At 50.0% G+C, this 19,346-nt stretch overlaps 1 protein-coding gene across 4 annotated transcripts in view; it reads left to right on the top strand.

Moving 5' to 3' along the window:
- Wnt5b (wingless-type MMTV integration site family, member 5B) overlaps window positions 1-17,502 on the top strand; it is a 112,294-nt gene extending 94,792 nt beyond the window's left edge. For 2 of the 4 annotated variants that reach the window (NM_009525.3, NM_001271758.1), the window contains exons 2-5: window positions 1,761-1,897; window positions 3,451-3,698; window positions 9,459-9,751; window positions 16,177-17,502. In NM_009525.3, the coding sequence (NP_033551.2) occupies window positions 1,818-1,897; window positions 3,451-3,698; window positions 9,459-9,751; window positions 16,177-16,635 (1,080 nt within the window). In that variant the 5' untranslated portion in view covers window positions 1,761-1,817 and the 3' untranslated portion in view covers window positions 16,636-17,502. Of the gene's footprint in view, window positions 1-646; window positions 817-1,760; window positions 1,898-3,450; window positions 3,699-9,458; window positions 9,752-16,176 lie in introns of those variants that run through there. The other 2 variants (NM_001271757.1, XM_006505924.1) reach the window with 2 other exon arrangements.
- Window positions 17,503-19,346: the final 1,844 nt, after the last annotated feature.

Raw genomic sequence — 19,346 nt, 5'->3', positions numbered from 1 at the left:
ACCCAGTTTAGCCTTGCTTAGACTTAGGACCTGCAGAGAGATTTCCTAGGAACTTGCTAGAGGGTGTAAGATGGGGAACCTGGTATGAGGAGGCTCATGACCCATTGGGAGAAACCTGGGCTACTTGGTCTTGGGATTATGTACTGCCCCAAGGGGCAGGGTGCTGGGGAGGAGTATAGAGTTTGCTAGTCTGTGGTGGTTTGGCCAGGTTGAGAAGGTTGAATGGTCCCCAAGAAGGACTGGGAGGAGAAGCTGGGGATGTTTGGATAAGGAACCCCTTTGAAGTTTTTCTCTTGTGTATCCTCTGTATCCCAGACCTGGACCCTCCCCTCCATAAAGCCATTAGCTTCTGGAGCCAGCCCTATCTCGCCCCATCTCTCTAAGTTCTGAGTTCACAGACCTCCGGTCCTGGGGCGGAGGAGGATTTATGGGGGTGGGGGGTGGGAGGGAAAGGGACATCTCTCAGATGAGGCAGTGAAGTCAGTTAGGAAAGTTGGAGTTGTTAGTGGCCCGAATTAGAGGCCGGGTCATTTCCGAGCTGGTTCTACATGACAAAAGCAAAGGAGTAAGTCTCTCTTTGATCTGCTCCCTGTCGGCTCCACACACCTGCCTGTTGGTGCCCCGCCCCAACTCAGACCTCAAGCAAGAAAACCAAAAGGACTGGGGAACAGGCCTGTCCCAACTCTGAATCCTGCTCCGGCCACCTTTCTCTCTTAGTGGCCCCAGGTTAAACATATTTCCTAGACCAACGGTCTAAAAAGCATCTGCCGCCCCCTCCCGGACAGTCTAGAGACCCAGACGCTCGGGATCAGCGTGGTGAGCCAGCGTGGGACCGCCTGGAGCTTGTGCTGTGCTGTGTGTGTGTGTGTGTGTGTGTGTGTGTGTGTGTGTGTGTGTGTGTGTGTGTGTGTGCGCGCGCGCGCGCGCGGTATTTTCCAAATGTACAAAGTTTCTCGGGGCGGGTGTGTTTCGCCACCCGAGGCAAAGGCTGGAACACCAGTGCGTGGGACAAGGGAAACGGACGAACCTCCCGAAAGATTTGAGAGAAGTGGCCCAGAGCTGGTGGTATTCAGATGTAGCATTCCATGTGGCTCTTCAAAGGCCAAAGTGTTGGGGGAGGAGACTAGTCACCAAAGCCTGCTCCTGTGAGACTCCCGCGTGCCCTCGGAAGTGAAAGGCCTTGATGTTCTCCCCGCTATCACTCCTTAAGAGTAAACAAGGATCTGTGTTCCGAACTTCAGAGCTGGGAGATGCAGCCTCCTGTTAGTGGGTAGTCCTAGCCAATCCCGGAGGTGCTTAATCCTTAACCCTTACAAAGAAGAAGATAGAGAATTAAATCTCTGGACTGGAGTGGGTGTTTTTGTTTGTTTTTGTTTTTAAAAAGTGGGAGCGTGGTCCTTTTGTCTCCGTCCTCCTGAGCGCTGCTCTAGAAGGGCAGGTGTGCTTCCTGCTGCACTGGGCACAATCTGGAAATGGTCTGTCTTCTTCGGCTTTTCTGGCTTCACAGCTCACTGTTACCATAGGAACTGGGTCCTGAGTAGGAGTCCCACAGAGGTCAAGGGCTCAAGGCCCTGTGGTGAGCCAACCCGGGAAAGTGCTGAATTCCTCTGGGGGGGACCGAATTTGCTTTCAGGTGTCCGCCTTGCCACTCACCCACACAGCTCATCCTTTGAGCTTTTCTGCACTGTACCCCATTTCCCCTGGGCTCCCCAAGTCTGTGGCATTTCCATGCTGACTCTCCTTTGCTCCCCTCTCTCTAGGGAGCTCCGCTTTGGAAGATGTTGGTCCCAGGGCATTGGGATGGGTTGAGGCCGGCCATGCCCAGCCTGCTGCTGGTGGTCGTGGCAGCTCTGCTCTCCAGCTGGGCACAGCTGCTGACTGACGCCAACTCCTGGTGGTGAGTGAGAGGGCTGAGGTCTAGCCTGGACCCAACTCCTGGTGGTGAGTGGGAGGGCTGAGGTCTAGCCTGGACCCAAATCCTGGTGGTGAGTGAGAGGGCTGAGGTCTAGCCTGGACCCAACTCCTGGTGGTGAGTGGGAGGGCTGAGGTCTAGCCTGGACCCAACTCCTGGTGGTGAGTGAGAGGGCTGAGGTCTAGCCTGGACCCAACTCCTGGCGGTGAATGAGAGGGCTGAGGTCTAGCCTGGACCATAATCAAGCTCTGAAGCAGGGCCTCATGGGAGTGATCACACCTTTATCTGGGGAATACCGTGGGACCTCTTCCATTCCAGGAATGGTTCATTTTCTCCCTCAAGCTCCTGGAGGTGAGGGTTTCATGAAAAGAAGATAGGCTTTGTCCATGTGGTTCCTTAGATCTTGTATAAAACCCTTCCTGAGGGTCCCTCCACCCTGTGAAGTATTACAAATAACTTTTGTCATTATTTATCCAACAAAAAATATTGATATCACTAATGAGACCCTTAAGTTCATGCTTAGGAAAACACACACTCTCTCTCTCTCTCTCTCTCTCTCTCTCTCTCTCTCTCTCTCTCTCTTGAGTGTGCGTGTGCATGCATTATTAAGACTGAGGCAGACAGACCACTTGAACCCAGAAGTCCAAGGTTCAAGGTAGAACACAGACCCACACACAAAAGAGGTAGATGTGTGTGTGTCTCTGTGTGTGTATGTGTTGCTGGTAGAGGCAGATGGGATAATAGTCCTATTTGATCAGTCTGAAGGCCAAAGAGGGCTCTGTAGAAAGAACCAAGTGCCCTCTTTGTGTTTTCAAGGCCACTGTGTTGGCTAAGCAGACGTGGAAGTGGCCCAGTCTGTGTCCGACTTGTGCTTGTATTCAGATGGCAAATCTGCAGTCCTTCATCTAATTTAGCCCTTCATTTGCAGTATGTGCCAGAAGGTGAGCAAAAGTAGCCCCCGGGCCGATGGGCAGACCTGGGATATACAGAGAGATGGGGAGAAGAACAATTTAGGGTGCATGGTTGTGTGTGTGTGTGTGGTAGAATCTATCTTAAGGCATTAGGAGATCTGCATTAAAGGAATAGAGTACCTTCCCTCATGCGCCCTGTACTTGGCTACACTCAGTATTCCCCCTCCTTCAGCAGTGTCTGTACCCCCTACTGATGATGGGAGTCCCTCTCGCTGCCCTGCCCAGCCTCCTCTGCCCACCTTCACCTTTTAAGACAGTTCAGATTTTTGTTGTGTTGTGTTTTGTTGCTTTTTTGAGACAGGGTCTCACTGGCTGTCCTGAAACTCACTCTGTAGATCAGGCTAGCCTCAAACTCACAGAGATCTGCCTGCCTCTGCATCCCATGTGCTGGAAACAAAGGCGTGCAAAACCACACTCTGCTCTGGGCTCAAGTTCTCTTCCAAATCCTTAGTCCAGAGCCTTGTTTATGGAGAACGTCGCAGAGGGGGTGGAGGAGTCGGTAATACTGTGCGCACCCATGAGTGCATTCACAGCCGTGCCCTCTCTCTTTCTGGATTGATGTTGTAGGTCACTAGCTCTGAACCCAGTGCAGAGACCGGAGATGTTCATCATTGGCGCTCAGCCCGTGTGCAGCCAACTTCCTGGGCTTTCCCCAGGCCAGAGAAAGCTGTGTCAGTTGTATCAGGAGCACATGTCCTACATCGGGGAGGGAGCCAAGACGGGCATCAGAGAGTGCCAACACCAGTTTCGACAGAGGCGCTGGAACTGCAGCACCGTGGACAACACATCTGTCTTTGGCAGAGTTATGCAGATAGGTAAGAGGCCTCTGGACCTGTGTCTTCCTGCCTGGTGCATCGATAGATAGCCTGATAGCATGAACGAAAGCCCACACTGCATTCTTCCTAGGCTTGGAAGCATCCTGTTAGACAGGAGAGGGAGCCCCAGGAGGCTCTGCGTTTCCCTACCTCAAATCCTGGGGCTGTCTGTGACTCACTCTGAGAAGGAATGGAAAGGCTGAGTAAGGAGGAAGTTGGTTAGAAACCTGCCTGCCATGGCTGCCTTTGTCTCTCAGTGCTAGAAGGGCCCCTTTAAAAAAGTCAGAGGTGGAGGTGGAGGGAGAATATCCCAAATTGTATATTTAACATCTTTTTTACTTGAGCCCTTGAGCAAAAGGTGAAAGCTTGAGGCCAGGTTGGTAATAGCTGCCATTAACCAGGCCCAGCTCCAGGCCAGGCTTTCTGCCTTGAAAAGGGATGTGAGTACTAGTGCTAGAGGAGGAAGGTGAGAGGTAAGAGGACCACTGTGGGGGAGGGGTCCCTCCTCCTCCCTGTCCCAGCTGGTGAGATCATGGCTGTCCTATTGCCCAGATGGAGGTGTGAGTTGAGTCTAATTGTCTTAGGTCCTTTTGAAATGCAATTCTCCCCTCCCTGGCAAGAAATTGAGAAACCAGGCTGGGTTCTTATCTCCAGGACCATAAAAGGAAGGTGTTGGTAGTCTTGTCTCCCAAATTGTCCCTGGGCAGTGCCCCACTACTCTGCATTCTGGAGGTAGCTTCAGATAGGGCCTTCCCAAAGTAGGATTCCAGAAAGGTTGTTTAGGGTAGGGGATGGGTAGAGATTTTGACGTATTCTATTAGGACCCTGACACACAGATCTTTCCCTAGGCTCAAACTGAAAAATGAAAACAAGGGGTGTCTGCTTTGAACCCTGCCATTGCCTTTGGGATCAGCCCTGGCTATGAAGAAGGCATGAGCCAGTGTTCCGGGATGCCCTGAGGGGCAGTTTCCCCAGAAAAGCTGACTTGGGGTTTGGTGGATTTACTTAGCAATTCTTCAGGGATTCTCTTCACACACATCCCTCTCCTTGGCACAGTACCTATCCTGCTTAAGCAGTTTTGAGTAAGACCATGAGACTGGTCCAGGTGGGGCATAGCATCCTTCTTGGCCTGTTTCCCGTTATTCAAGGAATGAATGCTGGACAGACAGGCTAGCAAGATGACTCTGTCTGAAAACTTGCTTGCCCTGCCAGCGTGAGGACCCAATTTGATCTCCAGCACCCACACAAAAGGCACGAAGACCTAAATTCAGTCCCCAGCACTCACATAGAGAGACGGTGCGGTGATGCATGCTTGTAATCCCAACATTGGAGACGCAGAGACAGGTTGGCAGCCCACCCAGCTAAATCTGCGAGCCCCAGGTCCTTGTCTCAGAAAATAAGGAGGGCAGCTTCTGAGGAACAGCACACAGTGGGGTGAGGCAGTGTGGTGGGGAGCTGTACTGGGTGAATTCAAGATTGCCAACACCTTCTTTTTATTGTCTCGGAATAAGACCCAGTAGAATAGGGACTGGTTTGTCAAGGACTTCTGACTTCCACTGAGGGAATGTACATGCATCCACATGCATTGCACACACCTGAACATGCACAGTGGGGGGTGGGTGGTAGATACTGCTGAGTCTGATTGCATAGTGGATGGCTTGTTCAGGGCAGGGCTATTGGTCCATCTGGTTTTCGCCACTCTTAGTTGTTGTTGTTGTGTTTGTTTCTCTTTGTTTATTGTTTTAAGACAGAGTCTCTCTACACAACCCTGCATGTCCTGGAGATTTCTCTGTAGACCAGGCTGGGCTTGAACTCACAGAGATCTGCCTACCTCAGCCTCTCTAGTACTGGGATTAAAGGCATGTATCACATGCCCTGACTCCCACTTCTTTTTCTATAGCTTCCCTGAAGCCTCTCTATGTCTGAGAAGCCATGTCCTGGGGTAGCTCCTGCTAGGATCCTGGTGTCAAAAGGGCTTCCTTCTTCTGAAAGCTGCAGCACAAGTCATCCACCAGCAGAGGGCAGCAGAGCAGCTCAGAAGAGCAGCCTGGCTTCCAAAGCCTCTGCCCAGTGCTATGGCTTGCTAGCTTCATATCTTTGAGATGGTTTGGTTTTTCCTTTCATGTGTGACTGTTTCACGTCCAGATACCCTCCAAACACCCAACGCACACACACACACACACACACACACACAGAGTTTATCTAACCTGCAGTGGGGAACTGGTCCTTGCAGGAGATTTCTATGCAAGAATCTCTTTACCCCCCCACCCCCCCCCCCCAAAAGAATCTCTTACCCAAGACCCACGTGCTGCCCTGTGCAGTTGGCGCTGCACCCTCAGAGTCTGGCCACGCCCCTCCAGCAGAGGCAGAGCTGGTCCAGTGTGCTGAAGGACACTTTCAGATCCCAAGTCACCGGAAGTCAGTGTGTGGCACCTGGTTTATTATATTTAGAGACGGGCACATGGTTTCAAAAGGTATTTGGGGAGGGCTGATTAACTCAGAAGCACATTTACTAAAGACGGGTGGAAGAAATAAGTCAGGCATATGCGAGTTGGGAACGGAACACGTAAAAGGCATGTTTCTTGTTTTCAAACACTGGAGAGCTGACAAATGGAAGGGGATTAGGCAGAGCTGCTCCAGCAGGCAGAAGTTAGTTACAAGGAGGCGTATTTTGGTTTCATGTGAGGAGGAACTTTCTAGTGATAGAATCGTGGGGGAAAGAGAGAGAATGAATGATGAATGAGCTGCCCTGAGAGGCCAGCGCTTTCCTGAGGAGCACTAGGAGCCGAATTGCGTGGAGAAGGGAAAGAGACCCAGTGCTGGGGGTCTGCGGCTCCACCCTGCTCCAGGTGGCATGTTGGGAGCTGAGAGCATTTCTGAAAGGCTTTATAGAAATGACTCACTTCTTTTGGTATAGCATTGGAAATGTAAATGAGCTAAATACCTAATAAAAAATGAAAAAAAAAAAAAAAAAAAGAAATGACTCCCTTAGAGTACGGCCCAGCCTGCTTCCTTAAGAGCATATAATGGGCTGCAGAGATGGCTCAGCGGTTAAGAGCAGTGACTGCTCTTCCAGGGGTCCTGAGTTCAAGTCCCAGCAACCACATGGTGGCTCGCAAACATCTGTAATGGGATTCAGTGCCCTCTTCTGGTGCGTCTGAAGACAGCTACAATGTACTCATAGTAAATAAATCAATAAATCAATAAATCAATAAATCTGAAGACAGCTACAATGTACTCATAATAAACAAACAAACAAACAAACAAATCTTTAAAAAGAAAAAAGGAAGAAAGAACACATAAAGCTCTTTCAGAGGACCCAATTTCAGTTCCCAGCTCCTACATTAGGCTGACCTTTAACTACCTATAACTCCAGCTCCAGGAGATCCAGCGCCCTCTTCTGGCCTCTGGAGGCACTGCACACACATGCATATTTCCCTAAAAAGACATAAATAAATATATAATTAAAAAAAAAAAGTCAGCCGGGCGTGGTGGTGCACGCCTTTAATCCCAGCACTAGGGAGGCAGAGGCAGGGGGATTTCTGAGTTCGAGGCCAGCCTGGTCTACAAAGTGAGCTCCAGGACAGCCAGGGCTATACAGAGAAACCCTGTCTCGAAAAAACAAAAAAACAAAACAAAAACAAAAACAAAAAACAATGAATGTGGGGATACTAAATAGTCCAAGAAGCTCTTTCAAAGCAAAATGACATTTTGTTTGTTTTGTTTTTTTTGTTTTTTCGAGACAGGGTTTCTCTGTATACTGTATAGCCCTGGCTGTCCTGGAGCTCACTTTGTAGACCAGGCTGGCCTCGAACTCAGAAATCCCCCTGCCTCTGCCTCCCTAGTGCTGGGATTAAAGGCGTGCGCCACCACGCCCGGCTCCCACATTCATTGTTACAGTCAGCACCAAGGCAAGGGTCAACCGTAGCAGCTAGATCACAGTGGAGCCTCCGACTACTAGTTAGAGGTTTCGTGGGCTGCTCCTGTTAACAAAAGACCAGAGTGGATTTGCTGTTAGTTGTGAAAAGCAGTGTGGTCTGATTTCTGACATCACTGTGTGGTGCCATGGTAATCAAGAAGTAGAGCTCACTCCAGTCCTTTCCTTTAAGACTCAGTTTATTGTTTACTTGTGTGTGTGTGTGTGTGTGTGTGTGCCTATTTATGTGTGTCCAGAAGCTAGAGGGAGTCATTGGATCGATCCTCTGGGGCTGGAGTCACGGGAGGTCGTGAGTCACCAGACACGGGTGCTGGGAAACAAACTCTAGCCTTCCCCAAGAGCAGCAAATACACTTAACTGTGGAGCCTCCCCCCCTACCCCACCCCCAGCCTTCAGACCTTGTAATTCTGTCTGTCCATCCTCTGGGACAGCCTATGGTGTCTCCTTCCCATTGTAGAAGCATGGGACAGTCACAGACGGAAGACAGAAGATTCTACCTGGTACAATAACAAATGCAGGAGATGGCTGTGACCTGCCAACAACAACTGCTTCCTCAATATCTGATCCCACTCAAGTGTCTTTGTTATGTTAAAACAGCTTTAAGGGATACCATTCATTGTCGTATACAATTCACCACTTAAAAGCACACAGGTCAGTGGTCTTCAGGGTATTTGCTGGATGTACAACTGCGATCACTAATTCCAGGGCATTTGTATTGACCCTTAGCTGTCACTGTCCAACCCCTGGCTCCAGCCCTAGGCTACAGCTAATGTCTCTGTGGATTTTTCCCATTCTGGACATTCTCTATAATGGGATCAAGCAATACATGGCCTCTTCACTTGATGTAGGTATTTAAAGGTTTATCCACAGCATGGAATATATTAGTACTTCATCCCTGTTCTGTTAGTATTTCATGTATTGTGTTTAGCCATCCCCTGATGGATAATTGAGTTCTGTCTGTCTGTCTGTCTGTCCCTCTATCTCCCTCTCTCTTTGGCTATTACGAATCATGCTGCCATGAGCATCCACTGGGGACCATTTAGACACATATCTTTGTTTCCGTTGGGGGTATTTGTAGGAGTGGAATTTCTGGGTCACCTGGGAACTCTGTTAATTTCCAGAGCATCTGCAGCCAATAACATTCCCATATGCAGTGCAGCAGGGCATGCACCATGAGAGGCTTTAAGTAGATTTCTGTAGCAATAAAAAGGAGCAAAGTTGGGACTCCGTATACAAGATGACCAGTAGCTGGCACTTCAGGTGTGGCTCCCTGATGCTCATGAATTGGGAGGCAGTAATGAAGCCCAAGGAAGAGGGAGGACTATTCTAGACAATGTTGTATAGTTCACTTTCTATTCCTGGCCTCTGCCAAGGCCCTACTAGACATTGGCAGCCAATGAAAAGGACAGACACACAGATGTGTAGCTTATGGGCAGGAGAAAAATGATATCTGAAGGGGAAGCTGCTGTTGCTTGGGTGCAGAGTTGTTCTATTAATCTCATAATTTCTTCAGTCTCCTTCAGTTAGTTCCAAGTGGTCCAGGAAGCCCGTTCTCCCTGTACTTACAACCTCTTCCTAGGAGTGGATGTATCATGTACATAGAGAGAGTATGGGCCAAACCTGGCGAGTGTCACAGAGCAGACAGAGCTAGCAGGGACCAGGATCAGCCCACAGCACAGGGTTTCTAAGCCTCGGCGCCGTGGGAAGAGCAGGAATCCCCCAGGACACCTGTTCCCACAGGGCGAGCCACAGCCAAGCAGAGGGAAGGGAAGGCCGTCAGCAGAGGACAGTGACGGGCTTACCATCTATTGTCCCCGCTGCAGGTAGCCGAGAGACTGCCTTCACGTATGCAGTGAGCGCCGCTGGCGTGGTGAATGCCATCAGCCGAGCCTGCAGAGAGGGTGAGCTGTCCACCTGTGGCTGCAGCCGTGCTGCGAGGCCCAAGGACCTGCCTCGGGACTGGCTGTGGGGTGGCTGTGGAGACAACGTGGAGTACGGCTACCGCTTTGCCAAGGAGTTTGTGGATGCCCGAGAGCGTGAGAAGAACTTTGCCAAGGGATCGGAGGAGCAGGGCCGAGCTCTCATGAACCTACAGAACAACGAGGCTGGCCGCCGGGTAAGCCGTCTTGCCCTCTCAACCACCGCCAAGAAAGCTGAGGGTGTTGGCCTGCAAGCCTTCACTCAGCTGGCCCCGCTCTGTGTATTCCACTTCTGATGTGATCGTCTTTCTTTTTGGGGGTGGTCGGGTGTATTTTTGTGTTTGACTGGTGGTGGTGGTGGCAGTTTGTTTGTTTGTTTGGGAACAGAATCTCACTCTGTAGCAGTGTCTTAGTCAGGGTTTCTATTCCTGCACAAACATCATGGCCAGGAAGCAAGTTGGGGAGGAAGGGATTTATTCAGCTTACAATTCCATACTGCTGTTCATCACCAAAGAAGTCAGGACTGGAACTCAAGCAGGTCAGGAAGCAGGAGCTGATGCAGAGGCCATGGAGGGATGTTACTTACTGGCTTGCTTCCCCTGGCTTGCTCAGCTTGCTTTCTTATAGAACCCAGAACTACCAGCTCAGGGATGGCACCACCCACAATGGGCTGGACCCTCTCACCCTTGATCATTAATTGAGAAAATGCCTTACAGCTGAATCTCACGGAGGCATTTCCCCAAGGGAGGCTCCTTTTTCTGTGATAACTCCAACTTGTGTCAAGTTGACCCAAAACCAGCCAGTATAAGCACTGAGTGGCTTGGAATGCACAGTGTAGACCAGGCTGGCCTCAAACTCGGAGATCCACGTGCCTGCACTTTCTGAGTGCTGGGGTTGAAGGCGTGCACCACCACATGCAGCTTGTGTTCGGTTTTTAAGACAAGGTTTTCCTTGATGTCCAGTCTGGTTTCCTCAAACTCTTGGGCTCAAGACACGTTCTGCTTGCAGGGAAGAAGGCAGGCTGTGCTGCACTGTGGCTGGGACAACTGCTGCTGTCCTGGCTCCTGACTGCCACCCTCCAACTTTATCACTTCAGAGGACACTGGTCATGGCTTGCCCTCCCCAGGATGATTGCATATTTAAGCCATCAAATCTGGCCTGGGGTTTATGGTTCGTTACAGCATCAGGAGAGCTTAGGGCTGACTTTGAAATCCTGCTATGGAGCAGATACAGAGCCACAGCCCCAAAGCACATTCAGGGGTCATGGTGGATGCGGTCTGCACTGGGAGGCTTGAGACTGAACGGTGAGTGAGGAGACACACGTGTCTTCTGAGCCTCCGTTTTGGTAGAAGCTAACACACAGTGTCTTGTCACAGCAGTACAAGCCTGGTTATCTACACTACCACACCCCCGTTGTACCCACTACCTGTGGGGACAGTGCGATGACACCTGTGCTCCTTCACTCCTTAGGACTTCCCCAAATGGCATCTCTGAGAATAGCTGCCCCACGGTGGCCAATCAGCAGTCTCTTTATCTCGTGAATGCCCGATTTCTGTGGACATCTGTAATCCCAGGTACAAAGTAGGTTGAGGCATAAGGATGGCTTGAGCCTGGTTCAGGGCCAGTCTGGGCGAGAGCCTACCTAAAAAATAACAAAATAGATCTAAGCTCAGAGGCCACCCAGACCTTTCCTCCTCACTACAGGCCTCTTGCTGGAGCCTGGGCAAAGCATTTCCTGATTTTCCTGAGGTCTTTCTCAGCCTTCTTTTCCCTGATGAAGGACGGCTATGCTAGTTGTGTGTTTCTGTGTAACACCCCTTACTGTGCTCTGCATGGCCAGGCACACGTGATTGTGCTGCCTCCCAATGGCTAAGTAAGAGGTCTGCTTCACAGACTGTGGGAGAGGGGCTGTGTCAGTCCTGGTTTGAGCACAGTCTGGCACTGTGCTGAAGGTACAGGGGGGGCACTGTCTTCCTTCCCTCCACAGTCTGACCCTGCTTTTGCTGGCTTCTCCTTTTGTTGTCCCTAATCATTTGTTTGTGCTGGCCCCTTCTCTGTCTGTCTGGCCCTTTGATGACCTCTTTCCTGCCTTCCTCTGTCTGGTTCCCAGGCTTTAGCTCGGTCCCCAGACTGCACACCTCTCCCTCTGCCACAGGCTGCTCCAGGCTGGGAATGCTTGTCCCTCTATTTTTTTTTTTTTTAATCACTGTCTAAGGAACCCTAAGCATCAGTCAGGACCTGGGGCATCGGCATGTCTAGTCCCCACCTCCTCACACGCACAGGAACTTCTGCAAGGAGGACGGCACAATGGCAGGGTTGAAAAGAGCCCAGACTAGTACTTCCAGACCAGAATAAGGAAGAACAGTGGCAGATTATCTGCCATCTGTGTCTTGCCCACTGCAGAGGTCCTGTGTGCTTTGGCAGAAACCTCTTACTCTGGCAGCTTCCTCTGGACGTGGAGGCAAGACCAGCAAGCTGGTACCTATTGCCCACAGGAGGATGTCTATGCAGATACCAAGCGGGAGGGTGGAAGCCTGCATCTAATACTTCTCATGTACCAAGTATGGTCCTGTGAAATAGATTAGATGTGGCTGGGGACCTTAGTATCGCAGGGCAGGGGCACAACAAACAAAACCAATACTTATCTGAGACAGGGTTTCACTATGCACCACCAGCAGCCTGGTATGGGCTATGGAGCCCAGGGTGGCCTCAAACCCACAGCAGTTGTCCTGCCTCTGCCTTTTGAGTGCTAGGATTATAGGAATTAGCCACCAAGACCAGCTCTAAGAGAGAGAGAGAGAGAGAGAGAGAGAGAGAGAGAGAGAGAGAGAAGAGGGTGTCAAGAATGGCACTGGGGGGGCTGGAGAGATGGCTCAGCAGGTAAGAGCACCCGACTGCTCTTCCGAAGGTCCTGAGTTCAAATCCCAGCAACCACATGGTGGCTCACAACCATCCGTAACGAGATCTGACTCCCTCTTCTGGTGTGTCTGAAGACAGCTACAGTGTACTTACATATATAATAAATAAATAAATCTTTAAAAAAAAAAAAAGAATGACACTGGGGCCAGGCGGTGGTGGATAATCCACTACCTGTAATCCCAGCACTTGGGAGGCAGAGGCAGGCGGATTTCTGAGTTCGAGGCCAGCCTGGTCTACAGAGTGAGTTCCAGGACAGCCAAGGCTACACAGAGAAACCCTGTTTTGGAAAAACAAACAAACAAACAAACAAACAAACAAAAGAATGACACTGGGAATCCTGGTAGTGGTGGCGTACTCAGCGGCAGGATGATCACTGAGTTCGTGGCCAGCCTGGTCTACAAGGTGAGTTCCAGGACAGCCAGGGCTATACAGAAAAACCCTGTCTCAAAACGAACAAACAAAGGACTCAGAGGCTCTCTAGGTAGACCAGGCTAGCCTCCAACTCATGACAGCCATTCTCCCTTAGCCTCCCAAGATGTTGGAGTTACAGGTGTGACTGGGACGGGAACATGTTTAAAAAGGCATTGTGCCGTCTTTGGTTTTGTGGCTTTGGGGATCAAATTGAGGCTCTTACACATGTTTGACCCTGAGCCCAGCCCCAGCCCCATATTGAGCAGTTATTTTAGGAAGCAGGAAGGGCTGCACATTAACATTACCTTCTCTTCATTCACAGAAGGATCAGTTATAAAATATGGGAGAAAAGGATAAATATTACAACATCTGCAGTTTCTTCACCAAGGGCGAGGATGGGTGGATTTCTAAATAGTGAAGGGAGACAGGGTTCTTCCGCAGACTAGTGTCTGTGAGGTGGCTCCTCCCTCCTCCATCCCCTGCTGCTTATTCCTTTAGAGACATTTATCCTCCCCTACCCCACTTCTGCTTCTATCTCCTGACTGTTGAGACTGTGGGCATGGGTCACCCTAACCAGTTTATATAGCTCCAGAGAGCATCCCCAGGGTCTTGTGCAAACCCTCTACCAAGTGAGCTACACCCCACCCACTCCTCCCACTACCCACCCCACCCCTCATCTTCTTTCAATGACATCTTGTCCTGCTGCTCAGATGTTCAACTTTTGGGCTCAGGTGATCTTGCCCAAAAAAAAGCCTCTAGAGCAGCTCCAGATGTGAGCCAGCCGCTCAGCACAGTCACAGAGCCTTAGTGCTTTCTACAGCACCACGTGTTGCTCCCTCCATAAGTCAAGGACCATTTCTAGAGAGAGGCAGGCTAGAACTCAGGCCTGTGGTGTGGGCCAGAAGGTAATCACAGGACCTAGCTGTGAAGATCCTGCGAGGGTGTCCCCGGTAGCTGTCAGGGCAAAGTGCTGGTGCATTTAACCTTGGGGAAAGGCCTCCCTTCCTTTCCTTGTGCTAAGCTAAGGCTACAAGGTTGAAATGCAGAAGTGCTTACCCTGCGGGCTCACTCCTGGATGGGCCTAACTGGTTCCCAAGACTCTCAAGAGATTCAGTTTCTCCACTGTAAAGTCATGGAAATACTGGAAATGCATCCCCGTTAAGAAAACAATCTTTTAAACAGACCAAAAGATGGTGGTGACTGTTTCTGGCACCTGCAGTGGTCTCTCTCTCCTTAGTGTTGATCAAAAACACAGTCTGAGGACTCTTGAAAAGAAATCCAAGGGGACCCTGGAGAACGGAGCCCTGACTCTGTTGGGGACGAGAGCTGTAGCCCAGGAAAACATGGCGAGGCAGAGATGCATTTTTATCTCGATGTCTGTGCCCTGGGCCAGGCTGATACATCAGTGCGCTCTCGCTGAAAAGTTCTTAGCGTCCAGCTTTCTGCTCTACCCTGCTTTATAAGTTTGATTTGGGAGTAGCCTAAGTTCAAGTCCACTCCACAATGTTAAGAGTCAGTGACTGCAACATGAATTTATTCTGGAACACATGCTCATGTGGGTAGGCCCGCTGTCCGGCTTCCCACAGGGTAGGTTTCACCCCAGGCTCCAGGCTCTCCCAGCTGGGTGTGAGGGCTGGAAGGTGGGCCTGTTTACTGATGTGATGGCCCACAGGAAACGCCTGATAACCAAAAGTCAACCCTCGAACGGGAACTGTTCAGCTTTGGAGGAATTTAATAGGATCTGGGAGGACCTTCAGCCATGGCCATGACAGAGCATGAAACAACCGAACTCTTTCTTTTCTGATCTGTGCTCCACATTATGCAAAAGCGAGATGCGTTTTGTTGGGCTTTTTCTGTTTGAAGATTTGATCAACATAGAAAATCCGAGCCGGGAGCAACAGCTCACATCCACCAGCAGCAAGATCGCTTGAGCCCGAAAGTTTGAACAGCCTGAACAGCATAATAGACTCCATTTAAAGAGGATGCGGGGTGGGGTAGCTCAGTTGGTAGGGAGATTGCCTACCAGGCACAAGGCCCTGGGGATGCTCCCTGGTGCTATATAAACTGGCTAGGATGACCCAGGGCCACAGTCCCAGCATGCAGGAGCTAGAAGCAGAAAGATCAGAAGGTCAAGGTCATCTTCAGTTGTAGAGCAAGTTTGAGGCCATCTTGGGTTAGATGAGATTCTGTCTCCATGACAATAAATGATTTTACAAAATTTAAGGGGCCGAGGAGATGGGTCAGTGGTTAGACACAATTGCTACCCAAGTCAAATAAACCTGTTAGGGTCTCTAGAGCCTATGCAGAGGCTCCGTGCACTAATGGGCATCTGTAACTCGCACTGCAAGGCGGGAGGAAGAGACTGGAGAATTACCTGGACGCCTGTGGGCCAGCCAGCTTGGAGCATGAGGTGGAGCAACAGAAATGAGCGGCCAGCAAGATGGCTCAGGAGGTAAAGGCACTTGCTGAGCAAGCCTGATAACCTTTGTTTGATCCCTGGGGCCCACATAAAGATGGAGCTGCCCTCTGCCCTCCACATGTAATCATTCTGTGAGAGAGTGAGGCAAGAGAAATCCTGCCTCAGATCAAGGTAGAAGAACGAATTACCCAGAATCCTCTGCCGTCTATGTGAGTGCTATAGTGAGTGAGCACCCACTGTCTCTGTCTCTATCTCTGTCTCTGTCTCTCTGTCCCTGTTTCTCTCTCTCTTACACACATACCACACACACACACATTTAATAACTTTTTTGTTGTGTTTTCGTTTTGTTTTGTTTGCTTTTTTGAGACAGGGTTTCTCTGTGTATCCCTGGTAGACCAGGCTGGCTTCGAACTCACAGAAATCTACCTGTCTCTGCCTCCCAAGTGCTGGAATCAAAGGCATAAACCCCCCAGCCCGGCTCTAAAAACAACTTTTGGTGTTTGTTTGTTTGGTTGGTTTTGTTTGTTTGTTTGTTTGTTTGTTTTTGAGACAGGGTTTCTCTGTATAGCCCTGGCTGTCCTGGAACTCACTTTGTAGACCAGGCTGGCTTCGAACTCAGAAATGCACCTGCCTCTGCCTCCCGAGTGCTGGGATTAAAGGCGTGCGCCACCATGCCCAGCTTAAAAACAACTTTTGAAGATGATATTTGGGAGTACTGTAGGAGTTGTTTCTCTCCTATCATGTAAGCTCTGGGACTCGAACTCAGATTGTCAGGCCTGGCAGCAAGCCCCTTTTCCTGCTGAATTCACTGGCCTGCCTCTTCATTTGCTTGAAGGATTCTCCTTAGTTATTCTCATTCTTCTCCTCCCCCAGGCCGTGTATAAGATGGCTGATGTCGCCTGCAAATGTCACGGAGTCTCCGGGTCCTGCAGCCTCAAGACCTGCTGGCTCCAGCTGGCCGAGTTCCGCAAGGTGGGGGACCGTTTGAAGGAGAAGTACGACAGCGCCGCGGCCATGCGCATCACCCGCCAGGGCAAGCTGGAGCTGGCCAACAGCCGCTTCAACCAGCCCACCCCAGAGGACCTGGTCTACGTGGACCCCAGTCCTGACTACTGCCTGCGTAATGAGACCACAGGCTCCCTGGGCACCCAGGGTCGCCTCTGCAACAAGACCTCAGAGGGCATGGACGGCTGCGAGCTCATGTGCTGTGGCCGCGGCTATGACCGCTTCAAGAGCGTTCAGGTGGAACGCTGCCACTGCAGGTTCCACTGGTGTTGCTTTGTCAGATGCAAAAAATGCACCGAGGTTGTGGACCAGTATGTCTGTAAGTGACTGCACCACACGGGCCTTCAGGCCGCTCCTCTCCGCCTCACAAAAGTCTATATTATATAAATCTATCTAAATATATTTTATATTTGTACAAATGGATGGATGGATGGATGATAGATAATCAAGAGAAGAAAGTGGAGAGGAAGAGCTTAGGAGATGCTGGCCCTCTGTGAGGACTGGATTTTGCTGGAAATCCACAACCAGTGGGAGAGAAACGGGCTTTTCCCCATTTTCTGGCCAGGACTTTTGGGACATGGGCTTGAGAGTGTCTGTGCGCCATAGCCTCCAGGAGACAGGTGGGGATTAGATGAAGGAACTGGACTTATTCCACATCTACAGTCCTGTGGGGAAGATGAGTGTCTGTGACCCTGGCCAGGAGACCCAGAGGCCCTGTGGAAAGACCTGATAACCGGGATGGTAGCCTAGGTCTTCCTGAAAATGGAGCCAGCTTTGGGAAGGGGCTCTGTACTTCCTTCTTTTCTCATCTGAGTACACACTGCAGGAAAGTCCCCTGCCCCAATATGGGGGAGTGGTCTCAAGTCACTCCAACCGGTGACCGTAAGAGATCTGGGCCTCCCTGGACCCTGGCTCTGCCTTCTGATGAGAATGTCACCAGCTCCTGCCTCAAGCTCTTGTGCCAAGAGAAAGACGGTTCTGTCACCTGCTACAGCCAGGAAGACGTGGAGCAAACCTGGGATTTGACTGGGGACCAAGTGCCTGTTGCACAGGACAGGAATCTGCTGTCACTCTGTCAAGGGAGGCTTTGAGAATGACAGGGCATGCTAGCAGGTCAGGTCAACTGCCTGTGAGACTGTCATCTCTGCCCACATGTACAGCGTCCCTTTGACATTAAATATCTTTTTACTGAGGTTTCTCTCCCTCTCCTTATTTGGGCAAGCAGTGATCTCATTTGAAATTTTATTTTTGATGCTAAGGATGAAACCCACGGTATCCTGATGTTATGGAGTTTGTGAATCCTGGGTTAAAGATCATAGACTCTATCCAATTGTAATTAAAGATGTATTGAGCTAGCAGGATGAACAGTCTATGAGCCAGATTTGAAGTTGCCATGAAAAAGGAGGTGAGGGAAAGATTTCTCATTCTTCTCTCTTATATTACGTTCCAACCATAGTTTACCTTCCCTCCCCTCCTTCCAGTCCCTCCTCCATTCCAACCATAGTTTCCCCTCCCTCCCCTCCTCCCAGTCCCTCCTCCATTCCAACCATAGTTTCCCTTCCTTCCCCTCCTCCCAGTCCCTCCTCCATTCCAACCATAGTTTCCCCTCCCTCCCCTCCTTCCAGTCCTTCGATAGCTACTCAAGCAAGCAAGCAAGCAAGCAAGCAAGCAAAAACTGGTCTGTTCTGCCCAGTTAAGCAATCCAAGACAATCTTGGGGTATCTACATAAGCAAGTTACAGAGACCAAAAGAAGCATTTCATCATAGCATAACAGCTTAATGCAGATGTGTGTGCTGAGCCTTGTTAAGCACATACAGGAGGGCGCTCTCTGTAGCCTTCTCTGGATTGCTGCCTGTGGTAGTGGACCACGATATCTGGAACAGGAGATCAAGTAAGGCCAGCCGTAAGAGCCTGTCTTAAATTAAAATCAAATAGAAATCTGAGGGTGGGAAGATCATACGCATGCATTAATTTTCCTGTGGACTCTGTTTGAAAGACCATTAATTTTCCTGAATGATTTAAAGACAGTTTTCACTTGGCAGTGTATGGATTCTTTCCCTGTTGTAACCAGCTTAAGGGAGACTTTGTTTTGGCGCCTGGTTTGGAACAGCTTGAGGCTGCGGCAGCTGCAGTGTGAGTTTGCTTGCTCACATCTCTGTGGACAAGGAAGCAGCTAGGACAGGAGCAGGCTAAACTATAGACCCTAAGACCCACCCCACAGAGATCCAAACTTCCAGGAAGGCCCACCTCCCAGAGTTTCTGCAATGTCCCTAAATAACACCAGCAGCGGGGGACCAAGCGAGTGTTCAGACAAGTGAGCCTGTATCCAATGACATACAAACAGATGACATTGTGTATCCAAACTATAATAGACCTTATTTTTCTAGTTTTTCAAAGTCAGAGTTTTCAAAAAAGAAATAATTGGGATGAATAAAAATTGTTAAGGTTTTTCAGTAAATCATAACTAGAATCCACATTGGGCATGTGGAAACTGACTGACACCCTCTGGCTAGTTCCCCTTGCTCCCTGTTATTTTGAGACGGGATTTCCTGTAGCTCAGGCTGGTTTTGAACTTGCCACCATCCTGCCTTAGGTGTGTGGCACCATACTTAGTTTAGCTAGGGGTCTTTTGTCCATTTTCCCCCCTCTGATGCTAGAATCTAACCTAGGGCACCATACATGCTAGTCTAAACTAAACTACTAGACTAACTACATCCCCTGGCCTTTGGTCCTTTAAGGAGCACAAGATGTCCAAGCTTCCTCTCTTAGGTTGTGGGCAGGGATTACATGACTGGGTAGTAGGAAATAACTCTGCTCACTTATAGAATGCAAGGTGTCCTTTCAGCTTATTATTGAACTCAATAAGGAATGTTAGAGTGGACCTGATTAGGTAACAGAGAACATGGGCCCTTGGAACATTCTTGCTCCAGCATGGCTCACGGCTGGAAAAATTCCAATACCCATGAGGGACTAGCATGCAGCTCTTCATTTGTCCACTGAGTGTCACTGTGCCATCAAGTCTAAAGTCTGTGACTCA

Source organism: Mus musculus, chromosome 6 (assembly GCF_000001635.26).
Source record: "Mus musculus strain C57BL/6J chromosome 6, GRCm38.p6 C57BL/6J".
Taxonomy (NCBI): domain Eukaryota; kingdom Metazoa; phylum Chordata; class Mammalia; order Rodentia; family Muridae; genus Mus; species Mus musculus.
This window is presented reverse-complemented; position numbering and strand designations above follow the sequence as displayed.